The sequence below is a fragment of the Nomascus leucogenys genome, chromosome 15 (assembly GCF_006542625.1).
Source record: "Nomascus leucogenys isolate Asia chromosome 15, Asia_NLE_v1, whole genome shotgun sequence".
NCBI classification, from domain to species: Eukaryota; Metazoa; Chordata; class Mammalia; order Primates; family Hylobatidae; genus Nomascus; species Nomascus leucogenys.
The window spans coordinates 79,951,655-79,975,412 of record NC_044395.1 but is presented as its reverse complement, the minus strand read 5'-3'; the positions used below and the strand labels follow the sequence as shown (position 1 = coordinate 79,975,412).

General features: G+C 36.8%; 1 protein-coding gene across 3 annotated transcripts in view; it reads right to left on the bottom strand.

Annotated features, from left to right (window-relative positions):
- Positions 1 to 23,758, bottom strand: part of ZDHHC13 (zinc finger DHHC-type containing 13) — a 54,007-nt gene that overhangs the window by 27,094 nt on the left and 3,155 nt on the right. Inside the window, exons 2-5 of one of the 3 annotated variants that reach the window (XM_003254308.4) lie at positions 6,420 to 6,565; positions 3,249 to 3,371; positions 1,892 to 1,969; positions 252 to 396 (exon numbers count right to left, since the gene is read on the bottom strand). In XM_003254308.4, the coding sequence (XP_003254356.2) occupies positions 252 to 396; positions 1,892 to 1,969; positions 3,249 to 3,371; positions 6,420 to 6,565 (492 nt within the window). The remainder of the gene's footprint in view (positions 1 to 251; positions 397 to 1,891; positions 1,970 to 3,248; positions 3,372 to 6,419; positions 6,566 to 23,758) is intronic. The other 2 variants (XM_030829543.1, XM_003254309.4) reach the window with 2 other exon arrangements.

Genomic DNA, 23,758 nt, shown 5'->3' with positions numbered 1-23,758 from the left:
TAAGAAAAACTATTACCAGCTTACAAGTTTCAGAAACATTTATTATACATTACTGAGCTAAATGACCTATCCTTTTCCCTCCAATGAAGCTGAAAAGCAGTATTCAATAGCTAAACGTACTAAGGCTAATATCTGAATATCTGGATATCCATTAACCTCCACTTTAAAAAGAAGAAGAGACTACTACTAATAATTTCCCCAACCTCTTCAGATGATAAAAGCTGGAGTATAAGACACATTTCAGAACATACCTGTCCCTTTGAGATGAGATATGCTATAATAGGCATGTGTTGAAACAATACTGCCAGGTGGATGCTGCTGAATCCCTCTCCATCAATGAGAGTGGGGTCTGCACCATGCTGGAGTAATAATATGACCATAGGTAAATGTCCTTGTCTGCAAATAGAAGACAAAATGCCATTCTGTAGCATGCAGAAAAAGCAAAAAGTCAGGGAGAGACTGATATTCCTAAGACATGAGGGATTTTGGTTACATATAAAAAATATTTCCTAACAGTAAGATTTTTGAAACAATGGTGATTGTCCAAACGTTTTTAACTTAGATGCTGCAAACTTAGAACTACATGGATAATCATTCTCGGGTTTTTTTTTTTTTTTTTGAGATGGAGTCTCGCTCTGTGACCCAGGCTGGAGTGCAGTGGCGCAATCTCGGCTCACTACAACATCTGCCTCCCAGGTTCAAGCGGTTCTCCTGCCTCAGCGGGGACTACAGGCGTGTACCACCACGCCCATCTAATTTTTTGTATTTTTAGTAGAGATGGGATTTCACTGTGTTAGCCAGGATAGTCTCGATCTCCTGACCTCATGATCCGCCTGCCTCGGCCTCCCAAAGTGCTGGGATTACAGGCATGAGCCACCACGCTCAGCCTGGATAATCATTCTTGAGTGCAAGTGATAAACTTGATAACTTCCCAATCTACCTTAAACCTTACATTACCATATGTGAAAAATAATTTTTTATGACATGGTAACAATGAAGATTCTAAGACCACTTAGACGTCACTGTCATTTTAAAATAAAAAAATCGTAAGCCAGATATACAGAAATACAATATTCATAAACTATGGGTTTACTGTGATAATATTAAGAGCTATATATTCATATGCTTTTCTTATGCTTGACTATGGTTCATTTTTCATGTAAAGTACTGAACCTCAGTAGCTTAAAGGGCATGAATTAACCCTAGAGCTTCAAAACTCTTGGCTATGGAGAAAAGATTCAACTCCTTGACTTACATGAACAATTATTCACTTCAGTTTCAGATTCCTGTCAACCCCACCAACTACCAAGAGTGGAGTTTAAATTAATAAAAGAAACTGGTAAGTATTCAAGACTTATTAACTTCAGTTTCAGATGGCCAATATACAACAGAGAAAAGAGGAGAGTGACCACACAATATAAATGTTCTAAGTTGACCTACTCAAAATTTCTTGTTAATCCTGAAACAACTTTTAAAAGAGTTGACTCATTTGGCCCTAAGATATAGAGATATACTTTACATTTAAGAGGAAACTCACCTCTGAAATAAAATCATAAATTTCTAAATAGACATCTGTCATAAGCCTGAACTGATTGAGTTTGCAGTTCACTGAAATACTACTTTTATTTATGTTACCAAGTATGAAAATTATTAATTCTAATTACAAAAAAGAAACTGTAAAACACATATTTGAGTTGGATAATCATAATGAAGCCCTAAATTAAATATCGAAAACATCCTTTCTGCAAACTCTTTAAAGCTGAAATTTATTTTTAAATAAAGGGGGGAAAAAAAGAAAAGACAGCCTTTCAAATCGTCTATAACTGATTTTCGATATGGTGACCACTAGCTACATGTGGCTATTTAATTTCAGCGTTCAAAGAAACCTTACCGGATGGCCCAGTGAAGAGGAGTTGAATTTAAATCTCCACCCAACTGATCTACAACAGCACCTTTTGAAATATAAAACCTGTTAAAAGCAGACACAAATGAAAATAAGATTTGAAACTTAAGCTTCATATTGAGAAAGAAAATACTAATTTTTTCATAGTAATAAATATGTTGGAGAACAAATTATGATAGTAATACTCCCTAAAACACCCACATCTGTAGAAACATGAAAAGTTCACATGGCAGAATCAGACAAATCCCTGATGAAACATTCTTAGGATGTAAGTAATTAGTCCTGCTGTAATTAGCATTCCATTATAACTTACATATCAAATACATCATAACTACTCTCTGCATAGTCTAACTACCGCAGCACTCTTGACATTGTTTATATTCAAAAGGTTTAGGATCAGACAGATATTCTTACTTGACCGGAAGGAGAAAGGTAAAATTATGTCGCCTTCAACAGTTTAAAAGTAGAATTACTATGTGGGAATGAATTTTAAAAGTAAGTAGTAAATAATTAATTTAAAATCCTTTTGGAAAAGTTAGACATTTTGAATGTTTTGCCCTGTATTTAGGGGAAAGAGATGAGAGGCACTGTATAAGATGGACATATAAGGTAATGAGACTGATTTTCTTCTATGGTTTATAGGAATTAGTCTTATTACTTCAAAGTTGAGCTTCATACATCATATTATCTAAATACCATGCCAGTTTATTTCCACAGAAGAGGAGTTTGCCTGTGAGTATTCATGTGTGTTAGAACATTTTAAACCTTAATAAATTTCTTAAACTTTGAAGATTTTAAATATCTAATCCTATAACACAAAATATACACACATTCACATACACATGTACATTTTACATGTTAAGCTGTTTAAAAGAAACAATGGGTAGGCAGTAGTGCTTTATGAAGGGGAAATATTTTATACAATCCAATACATGCCCACTTAAAAGTACATTCCATATTTGGTTTTTTTAAAATTTCCTATCTATCTATTCTTCGCAGTATTAAAATGTAAAATATTTCAATGCTTCTTCTAAACTAGATGAGACTTCCCATTCTATTCTGAAAAAGTTTATTATACTTTTCCTTTTTTAAAAAATGTTCACTTTTACTTCCTAAACTTTATGATTGGCCCCCTTGGCTTTATCTCTAATTTTCCTTTTTGGATCAACCAGGCATGGTCTCTAAGGTCCTTTTCAACTTTATAATAACCAACGTGTGTGGCAGAAAAAGTTTCAGGTGTTCTTTTACACGAGGATTACACATGGTTCAATACTCAAAGAAAAAGATAAATGAAGGAGAGGTCTAAAATTATAAATACACAATTAACACACATATCCCATCTTACTTTACAAGATCCAGTCTGTTGTTAATAGCAGCCCAATGAAGAAGCGACACATTTTCTTTATCTGGTTGCCTGACATCATATCCTGCTTCTACCAACTCTTTACATCGTTCAAAAATCCCGTATCTCAAATAAGAAAAAAAAAAAAGCATAATTGACACAATTAAAATCATTTCAAATATCAAAATTTCTTCATTTTACTATATCTTTTCACTATCCAAACTGCCTTTCAGTCAATACAGAAATATAATAATTAACAAAGACATGCACAGAGAGGACACAGTATAAAGCCAAAGAGCAAAAGGAAGCCTGGTTTACATACTGATCAGATTAATCTCTTTGGAGTTGAACTTGATTTTCTTAAGTAAACTTTAAACTTACATTGCCTTCCTTCAGTAAGTTTCATCTGATCTCCACTATGTGCCAGAAACACCTGGTGCCAATTCTTGACAATAATCTTACCCCTGAATCAAACCAAGCCCATGCAATAATCTCACAATAAGGGATAAAGACTAAAAGCCAACTTGGAATGGGATAAATTCAACAACAAAATGTGGAAAGAATATAGGTATAGGAGAGGAACAAATGATTAGCCCTTCCTGAAGGAGATGAAACTAAGCTATATTTTATAGGCTGACAAAAGGCATTTCAGGCAGAGGAAGCGGCATGTACAAAAATCAGAAAGGTGAAACTACATGGATGTTCAGAGAAATAAAAGCAATTTAACATTGCTAAAGCATAAAGCATGAGAGGGAATAGTGAGACATGAGGTCAGAAGCAATAGGCAAAGATCACATGGGCCTTCTGTGCTATGCTGTGAAGTTTAGACTTTATCTACAATTCAATGGGAAACCAATAAAGGGTTTTAAAGAGGAAAGCACTCAGACTTTGAGTTTTAAGAAAGATCGCATTGGAGGCAGTATGGAAGCTGCTTAGAGCAGGGTGAGGACAGAGAGTGAAATACCAGTTTAGAGATTATTGCAATAAATACAGGTGAGAGACAATGAGAGCCTAAAGTAAGAGAGAAGCAATAGGAATAGAAAAGGAATGATGGGCTTGAGAGAGATTTAACTGTTAATCAGTTAAATAGTATAGCATTAAAAAGAGGTATTTCATAGAGAAATTATTATAGCATTAAAAAGAGGTATTTCATAGAGAATAAAGAGGTAAGTCATTCATTAGCAATATTTCTTTTTTTTTTTTTTTTGAGATGGAGTCTCGCTTCGTCGCCCAGGCCGGAGTGCAGTGGCGCAATCTCAGTTCACTTCAACCTCCATCTCCCGGGTTGAAGCGATTCTCCTGCCTCAGCCTCACAGGTAGCTGGGATTACAGGCGTGTGCCACAACACCAAGCTAATTTTTGTATTTTTAGTAGGTTTCACCACGTTAGCCAGGCTGGTCTCAAACTCCTGACCTCAGGTAATCTGCCCACCTCGGCCTCCCAAAGTGCTGGGATTACAGGTGTGAGCCACCACACCCAGCCTATTAGCAATATTTCTATGAAGTCCCAACCGACCCTTTAGCACTTTCTTTAAAACTTATTTCTGTTTAAAAGTACCTGAAAGTTTCAATAAGCCCGCAAGGATCAAAAATCAAACCAAATTGCAGAATTGTCTGCTTCTCACACTGTAAATTAGAATAATTTCTGCCTTACCAAAATACGTGTGTGTGTGTGTGTGTGTGTGTGTGTCCTTTTGGCATTTTTAAAAGAGTAAATTTTTGAAAATGACACACATACATTTACACTCTCCATCTTTTAAATGTCAACTTTAACATTTTACTGGAAAATAAATACTCCCTTTATTTTAGAAACATAATAAGAATACACATTAAGGTTTTGCTGGTTTAGAAAACACACACACACACTCCATAGCTCTCTATGCCCTTCCCGGATACTACCTACAGGTCTCCCCACAACCACTTGAGAAGGTCCAGGATCTGAAGAAAATTTTAGGAAAGACATAAAATGCGAGTTTTTACTGAGATTCCCTCTAAAAAGAGCCTAATTTCTGACATTTATCGTAAGAGTTTTATGGGCAACAGGGAAAGATTTAATGTTTCCATCCTAATTAAAGCAAATATTTACCTTAAGAATACGCTCATCTTTGTACAAATAAAACATAAACAATATCAAATAATATTCACCTAAAAGAGTGGTTCCCAAGGCCTCTAGAGTTAATATAAATTGGTAATTAGAATACTCAAATAATTGTCAATATATTTTTTAATTAACATAGACAATACATTAGTCTATATCAAGCCCAAATAGGCTAATTAATCTCCAAACATCTTTGCTTCTGATAGAAATTAAATCAAGTTAGTATGGTAACATTAGTTCCCCTCAGGCTGATTAAATTGGCATGATTTATATTTCGTAGGCAATCTGCTGGGCAGATTTATGTTTGATTACTACAAAAATGGATTACTACTTGATGTACTCTGATGAACAAAATACTTCAAAATTTGCTCAATGTCAAGAGGTGTGATAGATGTTAATAATCAACAAGATCCAAGAAGGTGAAAATGTTGGAAATAATTGACTTAATGCAAATACCCACATATGGAGATCTTAAGGGGAAACTTTCAGAATGTACTTCCATGTCCAGTGCAAGTAAAACAACACACTATGTGTTTCAAGTGGTCAGAGAACATATTTCCACTTTACCTTACCATCTTTCTTCTAGTTAATCCAGCACAACAAGCACATGGAAAGTACTCAAGAAATAAATGATTTTTTAAAATATCTGTAAATGTGTAAGTTGGTATTTTTCATTCCATCTACCTGTTCAGGTTGTAGTATATTTTAAAAGACTTAGATTTGTGTTTCAAATAAAGAGTTTGGCTTAGTGTCATTTAAAATCATCCATTCATTCAAGGAACATTTATTGGGTACCTTATACAAGAAGGAACTGTGCAAAAGCACTGGAGCTACAAAGATGAAGACACCCTTTTGCTAAGAAGCTGCGTACAATCTAATGGGACGTCCTGGTACATAAACAGCTCAGGTACACTGTACTAAGTACTGTGGTGTTGGTATGACAAATATACTTGGTGCTGGTGTTAACTACCATTACGAAGTTAAGAGAGGTAACCATACGAAGCTCCACGAACTACACATACATTACTATTAATTCTAGAGAACGTAAGGATAAACCAAAGCATTTGGAAGACTTACTGAGTAGCTTTGACAATGTCACAGTTACTAGAGTCCTCTATAAGAGGAGGAGCTTCTCTTGTATTGGCAAGTTCTTTGTTTTCATGTGCACAGATGCCGTATCGACCAAATCCTGGAGGGTGGGGGCCATGGCTGTGATTCCTGCACTGAAGAGTAAGAGTCATTTGACAAAGCATGAGAGAATTAATGTCACACTCAATTACATAATGAAGCATTTGCTACTATCAACAATATCTATATTAATAAATCACATTTTTGGAGTCTTAGAAGTGTATTCTGAGAATGACTTGAACGCAGGAGGCAGAGGTTGTAGTAAGCTGAGATCACACCATTGCATTCCAGCCTGGGTGACAGAGTGAGACTCTGTCTCAAAAAAAAAAAAAAGAAGGCCGGGCGCGGTGGCTCACGCTTGTAATCCCAGCACTTTGGGAGGCCAAGGCGGGGGGATCATGAGGTCAGGAGATCGAGACCACGGTGAAACCCCGTCTCTACTAAAAATACAAAAAATTAGCCGGGCGTGGTGGCGGGCGCCTGTAGTCCCAGCTACTCGGAGAGGCTGGGACAGGAGAATGGCGTGAACCCAGGAGGCGGAGCTTGCAGTGAGCCGAGATTGCGCCACTGCACTCCAGCCTGGGCGACAGAGCGAGACTCCGTCTCAAAAAAAAATAAATAAATAAATAAATAAAAGAAAAAACAGTGTATCCTAAGGAAGATTTTCTTTATCTTAATTCTGTTCAGTAGAAAAGATGCCTACTATTACAAAAAATCCAAATTACATATTTTGTTCATAAAACAAAGGTCATCTAAAAAGGCACAGATGGACCTTGTTACTTGTAGTGGGCAGAGGACCATTGCTACTGACTTGGTAAGAAGTTTGCCAGGCCTCTACTTTTTGGAGTTGTGGTGGACATACCCTAAGAATATCCCCAAACCCCCCAATTAATCAAGTTCTCATATAATTCCTTCCTCTTGAGCACAGGCAGAACTTGTGACTTGTTTCTAGGCAATGGAATATGGCAAAAGTGATGAGACAATTACACCCATGATCATGTTATATCAGACTCTGTCTTAGCCAACTGAAGCAAGAGATTTTTCTGCTGGCCTTGAAAAAGTAAGCTGCCATGATATGCGAGGGCCTGTGAGAGAGCCACATAACAAGGAACTGTGGGCAGTCTTCAGAAGTGAAAACAGTCCTTGCTGACAACCAGTAAGAAAATGAGACTTTGATCATACAACAGCAAGAAACTGAGTTCTGCTAATAACCAAATGAACTTGAAAGAGGACCCCAAGCTCAGCCTTGATGTCAACTGTGAGAGACCCTTAGCAGAGGATCCAGCTAAGCCATGCCTAGACTCCTGATAAACAGAAACTATGAGATAATAAATAGGTGTTACGTGGTGGCCTGCTAGCTCAGTTGGTTAAAGCATAGCGCTAATAAGTAGGTGTTGTTTTAACCCACTAAATGCGTGGTAATTTGTTATGCAGTAATGGGCAACTAATACAGAAGTGACTGCAGAATTTGGGAGGGTAAAAAGAATGACTGCCAAGATAGTCCCATTAGCTGAATCAACAAATGTTACATTCAGATCACCTATTAGAAGCAGCAGCAAATGGCAAGCTAAAAAATTTTTCTTTAAACAATTATCTCAGATTTGTCATTCAAACTAATTTGAGTGTTTCTAATCTCAAACACTGAGCTTAGACCTTAGCAGAAAACCAATACAGGATTGGCTAATATTAAAAAAAAAAAACCCACAAAAATCTAAGATCAATTATCCATTCTGTGGATTATGAATGCATTTTATTTCTCCTTTCCATTACCACAGCCTTTTGGGTTCATTATCACCTCTAGGGCAGATGGGTAGATGATCAATTAAGATGAGCAATTTTGACACTTGTTGACAACTTTGCTAAAATATTTGGTGGACAAGCAGGCAGGCAGAGGGAGTTAAAATCTTTAGCACAAATGATGCTCGCTAAATCACTTTAATATCCCCAAAGACTTAGTTTTACTTGAGAGAAGGACTCTTGCAGCTAAAGATGTGGGATGCTCAAAGTGTCTGTTTCCTAAAAGCACAAATATACCAAATGTACATATTATTTACATATATTCTAAATACATTTTAAAAAGACTCTACAGTGTGACCCTAATCACAGTGATATCTTTGACTACTCATTTACATACTAACCAATCTTCTAAACTCATAGGCTATTCAGATTTCCAAGTAGAAATAGATTCATGTTAAAGTAATCAACTTTAATAAAGCATATTATATTGCATTCTCTAAAGAAATGATACCTTAAAGAGAAACCTCCCTGAATTAGTACTTTTTTAAAAAATGTATTTATTTATTGGGAGGGGGTCTTCCTCTGTTGCCCACGCTGGAGTGCAGCAGTGTGATCATAGCTCACTGCAGCCTCGAATTCCAGGGCTCAAGCAATCCTCCTGCCTCAGCCTCCTAAGTAGCTGAGACTACAGGCACATGCCACCATACCCAGATAATTTTTTTTTCCTTTTTAATTTTTTTTTATTATACTTTAAGTTCTGGGATATATGTGAAGAACGTGCAGGTTTGTTACATAGGTATACACGTGCCATGGTGGTTTGCTGCACCCATCAACCTGTCATCTACATTACGTATTCCTCCTAATGCTATCCCTCCCCTTGCCCCCCACCCCCTGACAGGCCCCAGTGTGTAATGTTCCCCTCCCTGTGTCCATACATTCTCACTGTTCAACTCCCACTTATGAGTGAGAACATGCAGTGTTTGGTTTTCTGTTCCTGTGTTACTTTGCTGAGAATGATGGTTTCTAGCTTCATCCATGTCCCTACAAAAGAAATGAACTCATTCTTTTTATGGCTGCATAGTATTCCATGGTGAATATGTGCCACATTTTCTTTATCCAGTCTATCATTGATGCGCATTTGGGTTGGTTCCAAGTCTTTGCTATTGTGAATGGTGCTGCAATAAACATAACGGGTGCATGTGTCTTTATAGCAGAATGTTTTATAATCCTTTGGTATACCCAGCTAATTTTTTAGTTTTTATTTTTGTAGAGACAGAGTCTTACTATGTTGCCCAGACTGGTCTTGAACTCCTGGCCTCAAGTGATCCTCTTGCCTCTGCTTCCCAAACTGCTGGAATTACAGGTGTAAGCCACCACACCTGACCTGAATTTGTGCTTATAAGCAAATTTAGTTACCTATCTACAACTTAAAAAAAAAGATTTTTAAATAAATGTATCAGAAATTATATCTTCAAAATAGTCTCCTCAGGAGATTATTAGTTATTCCAATAGCATTGCCTTGAAATGTTTTCAGAATTTCCTTTCTGAAACTGTCCTCACAGCCATATAAAAGAGACTCATATTTTTAAACTCTGAATATCTGAAAATATTATGATTTATTATACAGAGTGAAGTATATAAAACATATATGTATATATATGGACTTCTTCTTTCGTAAAGAGTAAAGAATAAATATAAAATGAACCTCCATGAAACCACTACCTAAGTCAAGATATAGAACTGGGCCAGCACCTTAGAAGACTGCCCGGACACATGCTACGCTCCACCACATCCCCACACTAAAAGAACAGTTTCCTGACCTCTGTTACAATCACTTTTTGTTTTTCTTTATAGTTTTATCTCTAATGTATGCAACCCTAAAAAGTACAGTTCAGCTTTGCATTTTTTAATCTTTGTACAAATGGAATCTATCATATGTATTCTCTATCATCTGTTTTGCTTAACATTAGACTTACAAGCTTCATCCATATTGTTATGAAAGCTACAACAGGTTCAATTTCATTGCTGTATAACATTCCAATACAGTAACATACTACAATTAATTTATCAATTTTACTATGGCTGGATATTTGGATTGTTCCCAGTTTGGGGCTATTATAAAAAAAAAATATTGCTATGCATATTCTTGTACATGTCTCTAGGTATATATATGTTTGTGTGTGTGTGTATATACATGTGTGTGTGTGTGTGTGTGTGTATATATGTAAACAATTCTCAAAAGCATATATCTGGAAGTGGAACTGTTGGCTTTGAAGATATGCTTAACTCATCTTCAAAATGGTTGTACCAGTTAAACTTTCCCCGGCAGGGTATGAGTGCTTCTGTTGCTCTAATCCTTACCAACACTTGGTATCAGCAGACTCCATAACTTTTGCCAATCTGATGAATGTGTAAACATATCCTGTAGTGATAATAATTTGTATTTCCCTATAATTATCAAGTTGTATATTTCTTCATGTTTACTGGACATTCTGAGTTCTTTTATAAAGTACATATTTAAGCAATTTGTCCATTTTTGTGTTTTTACTGGGTTTCTCTCTTTTTCTTCTTGAATGGTAGCCCTTATACATTCTGGTTACTCTTTGTTGGCTATATATTAGTTAAAAATGAAGTAGAGCCTTCTACTTCTGTGCATGATGGAATAACTAGGATTGCACTTAACCTCTTGCTTTCTTGCTATAATAAAGAAACCTAGAAAAGTGAACAAAATATATGAAGTAAACTGTATTCAGACTTTGGACAATGAGAACAGTAAGACTGTGATTGCCAAGATATGAGGAAAAAAATAACAAAACAAAAACACAAGGTGAGCCTCACCATCATCCCAGCAATTTTGCAATCATGGGCACTGAGAGGAAAACTCTTCATTTTAGAGCCCAGGAGCCTTGCTAAATTGAGGAGACAGAAATTTGAGATCAGAGAGGCTGAGATAGATGGCAGTTGTGGGCACATTTCAAGAGAGAAGTGAGCCAACCAGAAAAAAGGGGGCTCCAAAAAATCTGTATAGGAGGCCCATTGAGTCTTTGCAGAGTATTAGGACAAGCTATGTATAGAGGGAAACTTGACAAGGATAGGCAAAAAAATGACTGGAGATTTGTAAACTGAACAATTACTGGAGTTTATACGCAGCAGGAAGATGTTCAAACTCTGATCAGCCAAAATGGAGAGTCTTTGATGATCCCTTGGGTTATTCAGTGGAGATATCAGAGGGCCACACCTTAGAAAGAGGGCCAAACTATATCTGGAAAAAGGCTACCCTAGAACCACTCTAGAGAAGCCTAAAATCAGACTTCAAAGGACTCAAATTGAGCAACATTAACTTTACTGCCTGCCAAACAATATCCAATAGTCTTTAAAGAGAGGCAACAAATACCAGATACTCATCAACATGCATTCACAAAGTCCACTATCAAATCAAAACTCACTAAACATGTCAAGAAGCAAGAAAAATGTGATCCATAGCCAGAAGAAAAGAACCAGACCTTGAAACTATAAAAATGACAAAATTAGCTGAAAAAGACATTAAAACAGCTAATATAAGTATGTATAAGTATTTAAAGGAAAACATTAACAAAATGAGCAAAGAAATTGAAGATATGACAAAAGATCTGGTTAGAATGTCTGCGGATAAAAATCAATCTCTTTGTAATCCCAGCACTTTGCCAAGGCAGGCAGATCACCTCAGGTCAGGAGTTCAAGACCAGCCTGACCAATATGGTGAAACCCTGTCTCTACTAAGAATACAAAAATTAGCTGGGCATGGCGGCGCATGCCTGTAATCCCAGCTACTCGGGAGACTGAGGCAGGAGAATCACTTGAACCTGGGAGGCAGTTGCAGTGAGCCAAGATCACGCCACTGCACTCCAGCTGGGCACCAGAGTGAGACTCTGTCTCAAAAGAGAAAAAAAAAATCAATCTCTAAAATACAAATTACACCAGATGAGATTAACAGCAGATTAAACAGTATAGAAGAAAAGACCATTTAAATTGAAGAAACAACAATGAAAAGTATCCAAAATGCAGCACAGAGAGAAGATGACTGAAGATGTATAACTGGAGTTCCAGAAGAGAGGGAAGTTTTTTTAATATTTGAAGAAATAATAGTCAAAAATCTTCCAAATTTGGTGAAAATTATAAACTCACAGTAACTAGAAGTTTAATGGATCCCAAGTAGGATAAGCCCCGAAATCCTACACCAAGACATATCATAATCAAATCACTAAAAACCAGTAATAAAGAGATCTTAAAATCAGTCTGGATGCTTTGGGAGGCCGAGGCAGGCAGTTCACGAGGTCAGGAGTTCAAGACCAGCCTGGCCAATATGGTGAAACCCCGTCTCTACTAAAAGTACAAAAAATTAGCCAGGCGTGGTGGTGGACGCCTGTACTCCCAGCTACTCAGGAGGCTGAGGCAGGAGAATGGCGTGAACCAGGGAGGCGGAGCTTGCAGTGGGCGGAGATGGTGCCACTGCACTCCAGCCAGGGCGACAAAGCGAGACTCCATCTAAACAAACAAACAAACAAAAATTAGCTGGGCATGGTGGCGCACACCTGTGGTCTCAGCTACTCGGGAGGCTGAGGCAGAAGAATCACTTGAGCCCAGGAGGCGGAGGTTGCAGTGAGCCAATATCGATCGCACCACTGTACTCCAGCCTGGGCGACAGAAGGAAATTCCCTTTCAAAAAAAAAAAAAGTCTGGAAAAATCAGACACATATGTTCAAAGAAGCAAAGATAAGAATACACTCAGACTTCTCATCAGACATAAGGCAAGCCAGAAAGCAACAGCACAACAGTTTTAAAGCGCTTACTATGCAACCTAAGCAGTGTTTACAGGGAATTTGTAGCTTTAAATGCTTATATTAGGAAAAAAAAAGGGGCCTACAGTAAGTTATCTAAGCTTTCACGTTAATAATCTAGAGAAAGAAAATTAAACTCGAAGTGGATACAAGAAGAAGAATATAAAAATAGAAGGAATTCATTAACTATAAAACAGAGAAACAATACAGAAAATCATTGAAGCCAAAATCTGTTCTCTAGAAAGAATAAGTCAATAAAAGTGATAAACCTTTGATCAGTTTGATCAAGAAAAATGAAAAAGTATCAATGACAAATATCAGGTTTAAAAAAGAGACATCACTACAAAAGCCTACAAATTTTGAAAGGATAAAAAGGGAATATTTTGAACAATTTTATGTCAATAAATTAGCAACTTAAGTGAAATAGACAAACGCCTTAAAAGACACACATTATCAAAATGGATCTTAAAAGTAATAAATAACATAATATCTATTAAATAAATTTGATTCATAATGAAAACCTTTCTCATAAAAAATTCCAGACCCATATAACTTAACTAGTTAACCCTATCAAATATCTGAGGAAGAAATAATACTAACTCCTTTAGAAAACAGAAGAGATAATGCTTCCCAGCTCTTTTATTTTTTTTTATGACGGAGTCTCGCTCTGTTGCCCAGGCTAGAGTGCAGTGGCACAATCTCGGCTCAAGGCAAGCTCCGCCCCCCGGGTTCACGCCATTCTCCTGCCTCAGCCTCCCACCTCCCGAGTAGCTGGGACTACAGGTACGTGCCACCACATCCGGCTTTTTGTATTTTTAGTAGAGACGGGGTTTCTCCGTGTTAGTCAGCGTGGTCTCAATCTCCTGACCTCGTGTGCCGCCCGCCTCGGCCTCCCAGAGTGCTGGGATTACAGGCGTGAGCCACTGCGCCCGGCCCCCAGCTCATTTTATGAGGCAGAATCACTACATACCAAAACCAACAAAGACATTACAAGTAAAGAAAACTATAGGCCCAGTATCCCTCATGAACACAGATACAAAAATCCTAAACAAAATATTACGGTGAATCCAGTAATATATAAAAAAAGACTGTACATCACAACCCAGCTTAAACATTTGAAAAGAAATCAATGCAACCCACCATATTAATAAGATGAATATTCATATAAACAGAATAAAATATATATTCAAATATATAACAGTAAAAAATATATATTCATCATAGTAGAATAAGGCATTTAACAAAATTCTTTATATGAAAATTCTTTTTGTAAAGCATATGACAAAATTGGTAAAATCTTTCAACACAAGGGAAAAGAAGGGAACCTCCTCAATCTAATAAAGAACATTTACAGGAAATCTACAGCTACCATCACACTGAATGGTACAAGATCATTTTTACTCCAAGACTGGAAACAAAGCAAAGATGCTCATTATCACCACTTCTAATTAACACTGTACTAAAGTACCAGACAGCATAATAAAGAAGGGAAAAGACTAAAAATGCATACAGATTAGAAAAGAAGTAAATCCATTTTTACTTGCAAAAACATGATCGTATGCATAGAAAATCCTAAGGAATCTTTAAAAAAATGTTTACACTAGCATCAAAAACGTAAAATACTTTAAATGATTTTATACTGTATCCTGAATTTTTTGGTGTGTTCAGTGGGAGGGTTACATCAAATATAGCCATGCTTTCATTAACAATGAGGATATATTCTGAGAAACATATCATTAGGCTATTTCATTCTTGTGCAAACATCACAATGCGTATTTACACAGACCTAGGCAGTACAGCATATTACACACTTAGGCTAGATGGTATAAACTATTGCTCTGATCAACATTGTATGTGTGGTCTGGCATTGATTGAAACATTATGGGATGTATAACCATACCTAGAAAATTGCTATAAATGAAAACTGACTTATTATTTTATAATCTCATCTTGCTTTTTACCATCAATAAAGTTACCTAGCTTTCACCTACCTTATCACCAAACCTATTTCTGTGAACTTTTCAGTTTAAAAAGAAAATCATTCTCTAAGGATGAACACACAATTGAGAATAAAAAATTGAAGACATTTGAAATAATGTGCCAAAGTCAATTCTCCAAGAGTTCCAAAAAGTTTTAAGAATGAAAGTTTTTTAAATTTCATTTTTTAAAAGACAGTTTTTAAATTTCTTTTAGAAATTTTTAATTTTAAAGAAAGTTTTTACAGGACAAGGATGCCTGCTCTCAGCACTTCTATTCAACACAGTATTGGCAGTCCTGTCCAGAACAATCAGGCAAGAGAAAGAAATAAAGGGCATCCAAATAGGAAGAGAGGAAGTCAAGCTATCCCTGTTTGCAGATAACATGATTCTATATCTAGAAAACCCTACAGTCTTGGCCCAAGAGCTCCTTCAGCAGATAAACAACTTCAGCAAAGTTTCAGGATACAAAATCAACATACAAAAATCGCTAGCATTCCTATACAACTATCAAGCCGAGAGCCAAATCAGGAAGGTAACCCCATTCACGACTGCCACAAAAAGAATAAAATACCCAGGAATACAGCTTATCAGGGAGGTGAAAGACCTCTACAATGAGAATTACAAAACACTGCTCAAAGAAATCAGAGAAGACACAAACAAATGAAAAGACATCCCATACTCCCAGATAGGAAGAATCAGTATCATGAAAATGGCCATACTGCCCAAAGCAATTTACAGATTTAATGTTATCCTTGTCAAATTACCAAAGACATTCTTCACAGAACTAGGAAAAAACTATTTTAAAATTCATATGGAACCAAAAGAGAGCCTGAATAGCCAAGGCAATCCTAAGCAAAAAGAACAAAGCTGGAGGAATTACATTACCTGACTTCCAACAATACTACAGCACTATAGTAACCAAAACAGCATGATACCGGTACAAAAACAGACACATAGACGAATTGAATAGAATAGGAAGCCCAGAAACAAGGCTGCACACCTATGACCATCAGATCTTCAACAAAGCTGATAAAAACAAGCAATGGGGAAAAGACTCCTTATTCAATAAATGGTGCTGGGATTACTGGCTAGCCATATGCAGAAAAAATCGAAGCTGGACCCTTTCCTTACACCATATACAAAAATCAACTCAAGATGGATCAAAGATTTAAATGTAAAATCCAAAACTATAAAAACCCTAGAAAAAAACCTAGGACATACCATCCTGGATATAGGAATGGGCAAAGATTTCATAACAAAGATGCCAAAAGCAATGGCAACAAAAGCAAAAATTGATAAGTGGGATCTAATTAAACTAAAGAGCTTCTGCGCAGTAAAAGAAACTATCAACAGAGTAAACAGACATCCTACAAAATGGGAGACAATATTTGCAAACTATGCATCCAACAAAGGTCTAATATCCAGCATCTATAAGGAACTTAAATTTACAAGAGAAAACCAAACCCCATTAAAAAGTAGGTAAAGAATATCATCAACAGACACTTTTCAATAGAAGACATAAATGCAGCCAACAAGCATATGAAAAAAAGCTCAACATCACTGCATTAGAGAAATGCTAATCAAAACCACAAGGAGATACCATTTCACACTAGTCAGAATGCTATTATTAAAAAGTCAAAAAATAAGAGATGCTGGGAAGGTTACAGAGACAAAGGAATGCTTATACACTGGTGATGGGAGTGTAAATTAGTTCAACCATTGTGGAAAGCAGTATGGCGATTCCTCAACGAGCTAAAAGCAGGACTACCATTCAACCCAGCAATCCCATTACTGGGTATATATTCAGAGGACTATAAATCATTCTACCATAAAGACACAGGTATGTGAATGTTGACTGTAGCACTATTCACAATAGCAAAGACATGGAATCAACGTAAATGCCCATCAATGACAAACTGGGTAAAGAAAATGTAGTACGTATAAACCATGGAATACTATGCAGCCATAAAAAAGAATGAGATCATGTCTTTTGCAGGAATACAAATGGAGCTGGAGGCTATTATCCTCATGCAGGAAAAGAAAACCAAATACTGCATGTTCTCACTTATAAGTGGGAGCTAAATGATGAGAACTCATGAACACAAAGAAGGGAACAGCAGGCTGGGCATGGTGGCTCATGCCTGTAATCTCAGCACTTTGGGAGGTCAAGGCGGGTGGATCACTTGAGGTAAGGAATTCAAGAACAGCCTGGTCAACATGGTGAAACTCCGTCTCTACTAAAAAAAAAAAAAATTAGCCAGGGTGGTGGTTTGTGCCTGTAGTTCCAGTTACTTGGGAGGCTGAGGCAGGAGAATCGCTTGAACCTGGGAGGCAGAGGTTGCAGTGTGCCGAGATCACGCCACTGCACTCCAGCTTGGGTGACAGAGCAAGACTCCATTGCAAAAAAAAAAAAAATAGAAGAAGAAGGGAACAACAGACACCGGGGTATACTGGAGGGTGGAGGGTGGGAGGAGGGAGAGGAGCAGAAAAAATAACTACTAGGTACTAGGCTTAATACTGGGGTAATGAAATAATCTATACAACAAACCCCCATGACATAAGTTTGTGTATATAACAAACCTGCACATGTACCCCCAAACCTAAAATAGAAGTTTTTAAAAGAAAGTTTTAAAATTTTCAGTTTTACTTAAATGAGTCCATAATCCCTCAAGGGGTTATTTTGAAGGGGCACTGTTTTTAAAAAGTTAATTTACAGTAAAATTAACTTTGGTATACAGCTGTATGAATTTTAACCCATGTATGTATGGAGTCATGTAACCACCACCATCATCCTTTGTAGTCATACCCTCCCAACCAACTCTTGGCAACCACTGATCTGTTGTCATTAATTCTGTCTTTCCCAGAATGTCATATAATGGAATCATACAGTACACAACCTTTTAGGAGGGGCTTCCTCCACTCAGCACAGTGATGCTGAGATTTATCCAAGTTGTTGTATGTTATCAATAATTCCTTCTTTTTTATTGCTGTGTAGTATCCCACTATATGGGTGCATCACAGATTATCCAAACAATCTGCGTGGGTTGTTTCCCAGCTTTTGGCAATTATAAATGGAGCTGCTAAAAATATTCACGGACAAACTATTGTGTAAACATGCTTTCATTTCTCTAAGAGTAGGACTGCTTGGCCATATGTTAGGTATATTTAAATTTATGAGAAACTGCTAAACTATTTTCCAGACTGGCTATATCACCTTGCATTGCCACTAACAACTATGAGAGTTACAACTGTTCTGCATTCTCACCAGCACTTGGGATTGTCAGTCTAATAGATGTATAGGGGCATCTCATCATGGTCTTAATTTGCATATCCTTAACGGCTAATGAAGTTGAGCATCTTTTCACGTGCTTATTTGCCATCTGTATATCTTCTCTGGTGAAGTGTATGTTCAAGTCTTTTGTCCATTTTTTAATTGAGCTGTTTGTTTTCTTACTGTTTTCAGAGTTCTTTATATTATATATTCTAGATACACGTCTTTTGTCAGATATGTGATTTGCAGATATTTTCTCCTGGTCTGTACCTTACCTTCCCATCTCTTAAAAGTCTGTTTCATACAGCAGAAGTTTTAAATTTTAAAAAAGTCCAGTTTATCAATTTGTTCTTTTATGGATTGTACTTTTGGTGTCACGTCTAAAAACTACTATCTTGGGGTCACAATTCCTCTGTTCAGAGAGTTCTCTCTCAGTGTTTCTGGTGCCTCTGCTGCCAGGAAATCCCTTTGCAGCTCCTTGAGCTTTAACTAGATAGCTTCTCATAGAGCACTTGTTGTCTGCACTGATACTTATTTCCAGGGCTCAAGTTAAGGCTGGGGGCAAATCAGAGAGATAAAAGGTAAATCAGCTACTGATTTGGTGGTTTTTGAATTCCGGTCTTTTTCTACTTCAGTCCACCTGCTTTTCTGAATAGGTAAATTCTGATTTATCTGGTAAATAACCAATACCCTCCCACACACACAGAATCACACACAGCTAAAAGTAAACATGTAGGTAGTTAGATTAAAATGTAAATAACAACATTACTTTAGGATGCTTTTCCTGATATCACAGTAATTATATTCAATTGGAAGAAGGCAAAGGGTTGAGGAAAAGAACTATACTCGAAATTTCTAGAATCTTAATAAGTAACAGGTATAACAAAAAGTACAGCTAAGATTGACAAAAAAAATCAGTGTATTTTTATATAAAAAAAATTTTACTAGAATTTTAAAACTACAGAATGATACATGTTAATTTTAAAGATCTAGCAATACAGAAGTGAATATAGGGTTAACAATCTGGACTCTTTCCTCTTTAATACTGTACCACCAGAGATAACCACTATAAAAACTGGGTGCATCTTCCCTCATTATGTATATATATTTTAACATATATAATATTGTGCTATATACATACATACATACACATTTTTAATCATTTTCTTCTTATACTTATTGAACAAAGAATAGGATCACATTATACACATTATTCTTCAACTTGCTTTTCTCATGTAACAATATATCATGTACAGTCCTGCAGTTCAGTAATATTTTACTATTGTTCCATTGCATATAGATCTAGCATAATTCATTCAACCATTCCCCTTTGGTTAGAGACACAGGTTGATTTCAGCCTTTCACGTCTATACACAATCCAGTCAACACCCTGGGCATTCTAATTCTATAGGATTGATTCCCCAAAATAGGACTGTTGAGTCAAAAAACGTGCATTTTAAACATAAGTAGATTCTGACCAAATACTCTCCCCAATTCACAGTGCCAATAGCAAAGTATATACGTATTCTTTCTGCCTACAAACCTTCCCAGAACTGAATATTATCAATCTTTTTACAACCTTGACAATTTGATGGCTAAAAATGGCATCCTATTTTTCATTTGTACTCCCCTAGTTGCTAATGAGTCTGAGTGTTTTGTTTGTGGTTGTTGTTGTCATTGTTGTCAGGTATACTGGCTCTCCATATTTCTCTTTTGTGGATTGCCTTTTTATAGTCTACTGGTTTTTCTAATGAATTGTACATATCTGTTTCTCTTTGTAGGTTAGAAGGAGTAATCCTTTTTTGTTTTTGAGATGGGGTATTACTCTGTCACCCAGGCTGGAGTGCAGTGGCACCATCAAAGCTCACTACAGCCCTATCTGCTGGGCTCAAGTGATCCTACCACCTGACCCACCCTGTAGGTAGGACTATAGGCAAGCACTACCACATCTTGCTGATTTTTTTGTTCTTCTGTAGACAGGTCTCGTTATGTTGCCCAGACTGGTCTTAAACTCCTGACCTCAAGTTATCCTTCCGTCTTGGCCTCCCAAAGCACTAGGGTTACAGGTATGAGCCACCACACCTGACCCTGACCCTTTGTTTATACACAGATTTTTCATCACGGAAAATTGACTCATTCTAGATACAAATTTGTTGCTTCTCATACTATGTTAAGGCATTAAGGACAACAGCTTTATTTTTCATGTACAAAGTTGAGGAGGTTTACCTGTTTTAATGTGAAGAATATCCATAATTAAGAGCATTTGTTTAGTCAGCAATTAATTACTGTGTATTTACGATGTACAATTATGCTAAGGGCATAGAAGACACGGGTGTCTATCCTCCAGGAATTTAAGTCTAATAAGGGAGATATGTCAGAGACAGAGTAGAAAACAGGAGATATCTTCTGTTCATGTCATCGTTGTTTACCCAAATCCAGATCAAAGTAAAACCTAAAAATGACTATATTCAAAGCTTGTGTTTGAAGTCAATCACCTACAAAGTGAGGAAAGTACACTCAAGGCCATATATGCAGTAACCCACTAGGTGATGTGAGAAAATGTTAAAGCTTCTATTATAATAACTTTTTATCTTTTTACTTAAAAATGAAAAATAAAATTTACAAATTTGAGTTTTTAAAGCTTTACCAAATTTATTTTTTCTTTTTAGCACATCTCTGCAGGCAGGAAAGCTTTACTAATTTTTAACAACGGCAGTCTCATTTATCGGTATGCCAAGCAGGTCACTCCGTATACTCTGTTTACAAGGTAACCTGGGGGCAGAGAAAGCTTCCACAAACAGAGAGTTGACAGTAGGACCTTCAGCATTTTACAATATATATTAGATTATTTTCAAATTATACTGTTAAATTTTAACTAAATGACCTCTCCCAAAATGAGCAAGTAGCTTAAGCTGATTTCTACAAAGAAGCCATGAATTGAGGTAATAATAATAATAAGCACAAGCAAATAAGAAAATAGCAGATCAGGAACTCTTCATCAGACACATGAAATATAAACAAAGATGATCTCATCCAATCTGACAAGTCAGTACCCCCTTGGAAAAAATTCAAAATTCTCAAGAGGCTAAATTGAGGCAGATTTATAACCACCATCTTTAATTCAAATCTTGCCATGAACATACACTGAGCTATTAGTTAATGAATATAATTTAGAAATATATGTCAAATCTTACAATAACATGACCCATGACAATATGAAATTGGCCGCCAGCTCCTATCCCCATGTTCAAACAGAAGAGAGCTGAAATTTTTATTTTCTGTGAAGTTTTCTGTGAAGCAAGGTCAGGAAAACGAGGACAAGGACATGACAGAGAAGAAGACAGGTAACCTTCAGTCTCAAAAGATAGGGAAGAAGACACATTGAGTCCCTGCTTCCACAGTATTCTCTCAGCCTAATCTCTCCTGATTGCACTGATGACACGGGCCAAATAACCAGATTCCTTGTACCGCCACATTGGCTGTATGATTGTGGCAAATCATCTACTCTATTTTTGGCTCATTTCTACATTTGTAAAATGAAAGGGATATATCAATACACCCATAAAGCTCCTTCTAAGTCTCATGTTGCATGGTCCTAAGCAGAGCTGTTACAATAGTCACTATTGACTTGTGAATTGGTCAAGACTTTACTGCATGAACAAACACACTACATGGATAAAGAAGCTTAACTGCTACATGGCTGCCTACAATGTTAAGGTAACAGAACAGACTAAGCAAATTCTCATGATGCCAGCCAACTCCCAAGAGTTTTCATTAATTATTCATTCAGGGAAATATAAAGAACACCTATACAAATCACAGAAGTAGGTAATCAGGGATAAAAAATGAATAAGACAAAATTCTTTCCATAATTCACTCATTCTAGACATTTACTGAATACCTACTATGTGCTGGGCACTATTGTAGACGCAGCAATATGGCAATGAACAACAGACAAGGTCCTTGGTTTTCAAGGAACTTATATCCTAGTTAGGGATATACTCCCTTCCCCATTTTCAGAGCAGAGTAAAATACGGACTGCTCCTCAGACCTTGAACTAAAGAATGGGTGGATTCCAAGTGGCAGCAAACAATCAAACAAGATCATATCATGACTGGACCACCTGAGTAGCAATGAAAATGCACTGCATCAGGAGCCCTGACACCTGGGCTCTGCTAACTTGCTATGAACCTTTGGAAAGTAAGTTATTATTTTTGAGTCTTGAATTCATGGGAAAAGTTAAAGGGCTAGACTAGATAAATGGTTCTCAAACCTTCCAAATGTCATGGACCTTTTTGAAAATGTTACCAAAATTAAGGCCTCTCTACTTAAGAGAAATGCACAACTGCACATGTAAACTAACTTCAAGATGTTCACTAATTTCAAGATGTTCACTAACGCCCTGAAGCTTATCCTATATGCCAGTTTAAGAATCTCTCAACTAGGTAATTCACTGAAAAGCCTTCCAGCTCCAAGTATTCTATGATTCCATTCCATTTGACTTCCTCTAGTCTTCCTAGGATTCCAGTCTACAATTGCCTCAAGATACTAGAATAAAATGGTTTTTTTTGTTTTTGTTTTAATTAAGATACACAGGGAAAAAAAATTTAAAGAAGGAAAAAAGAGGGATACCAAGAAAGAGATATGTAGCTAGCTCACTGTCCTCCACAGAAGAGTGAAAAGCAGAACAAGATATTATGAAAATTATCTGACATATGAATACATGTGTGGTAATTTTTACAACATAGCCTCAAAATTATTTGCTACTTCTCCATCAAGAGGTAAAGGTCTATGTCCCTTCCTCTTGACTCTGAGCTTTGTGACTACCTCACTAACAATATATTTCAGAAGTGATGCTGTGCCAGTTTGCAGGCTCAGGCCTTAGAAACTGGCAGCTTCTTCTTCCTGGCTCTTTCATTAGGTGGTCACTAATGGAACTCAGCCACTACACTGTGCAGATGCCCAGGCCACGTGTACGTGTCTCTACTGAAAGTTAACTGCCAGATGTAAATGAAGACACTTGTAGATACTGGCCCCAGCTCTCAAGTCATCTCCAGCTTATGAGTCTTTGCAGCTGAGGCTCTAGACATGGTGGAACAGAAACAAACCAATCCTGCTGCAGTCTCTCCAAGTCCCTGACACACAGAGTCCATGAGCATGACAAAGGCTGTTTTATACCACTATGTTTTGGGGTGGTTTCTTACACAGTAAATAACTAGGGCATCTTTAAGCTCTGAGGGATCGTGTAATACTTCTCACACAGAGATTTCATGAATGAGATTATTTTTCCAAATTGTATATAAGAATTGTTAAAGTTACAGTGGGCATTAATTTAGGCCAAAATCAAGATTTAGAAAACCACACTCAAACTCCAATGACAGGCATTATCCTGCCAGATTATCGAATAAAAAGAGAGTGAGAGAGAAGGAGCGAGTCAGTGAGAGAGAAATATGTGACACTCATTAAAAGTTCTCATGTCACTAA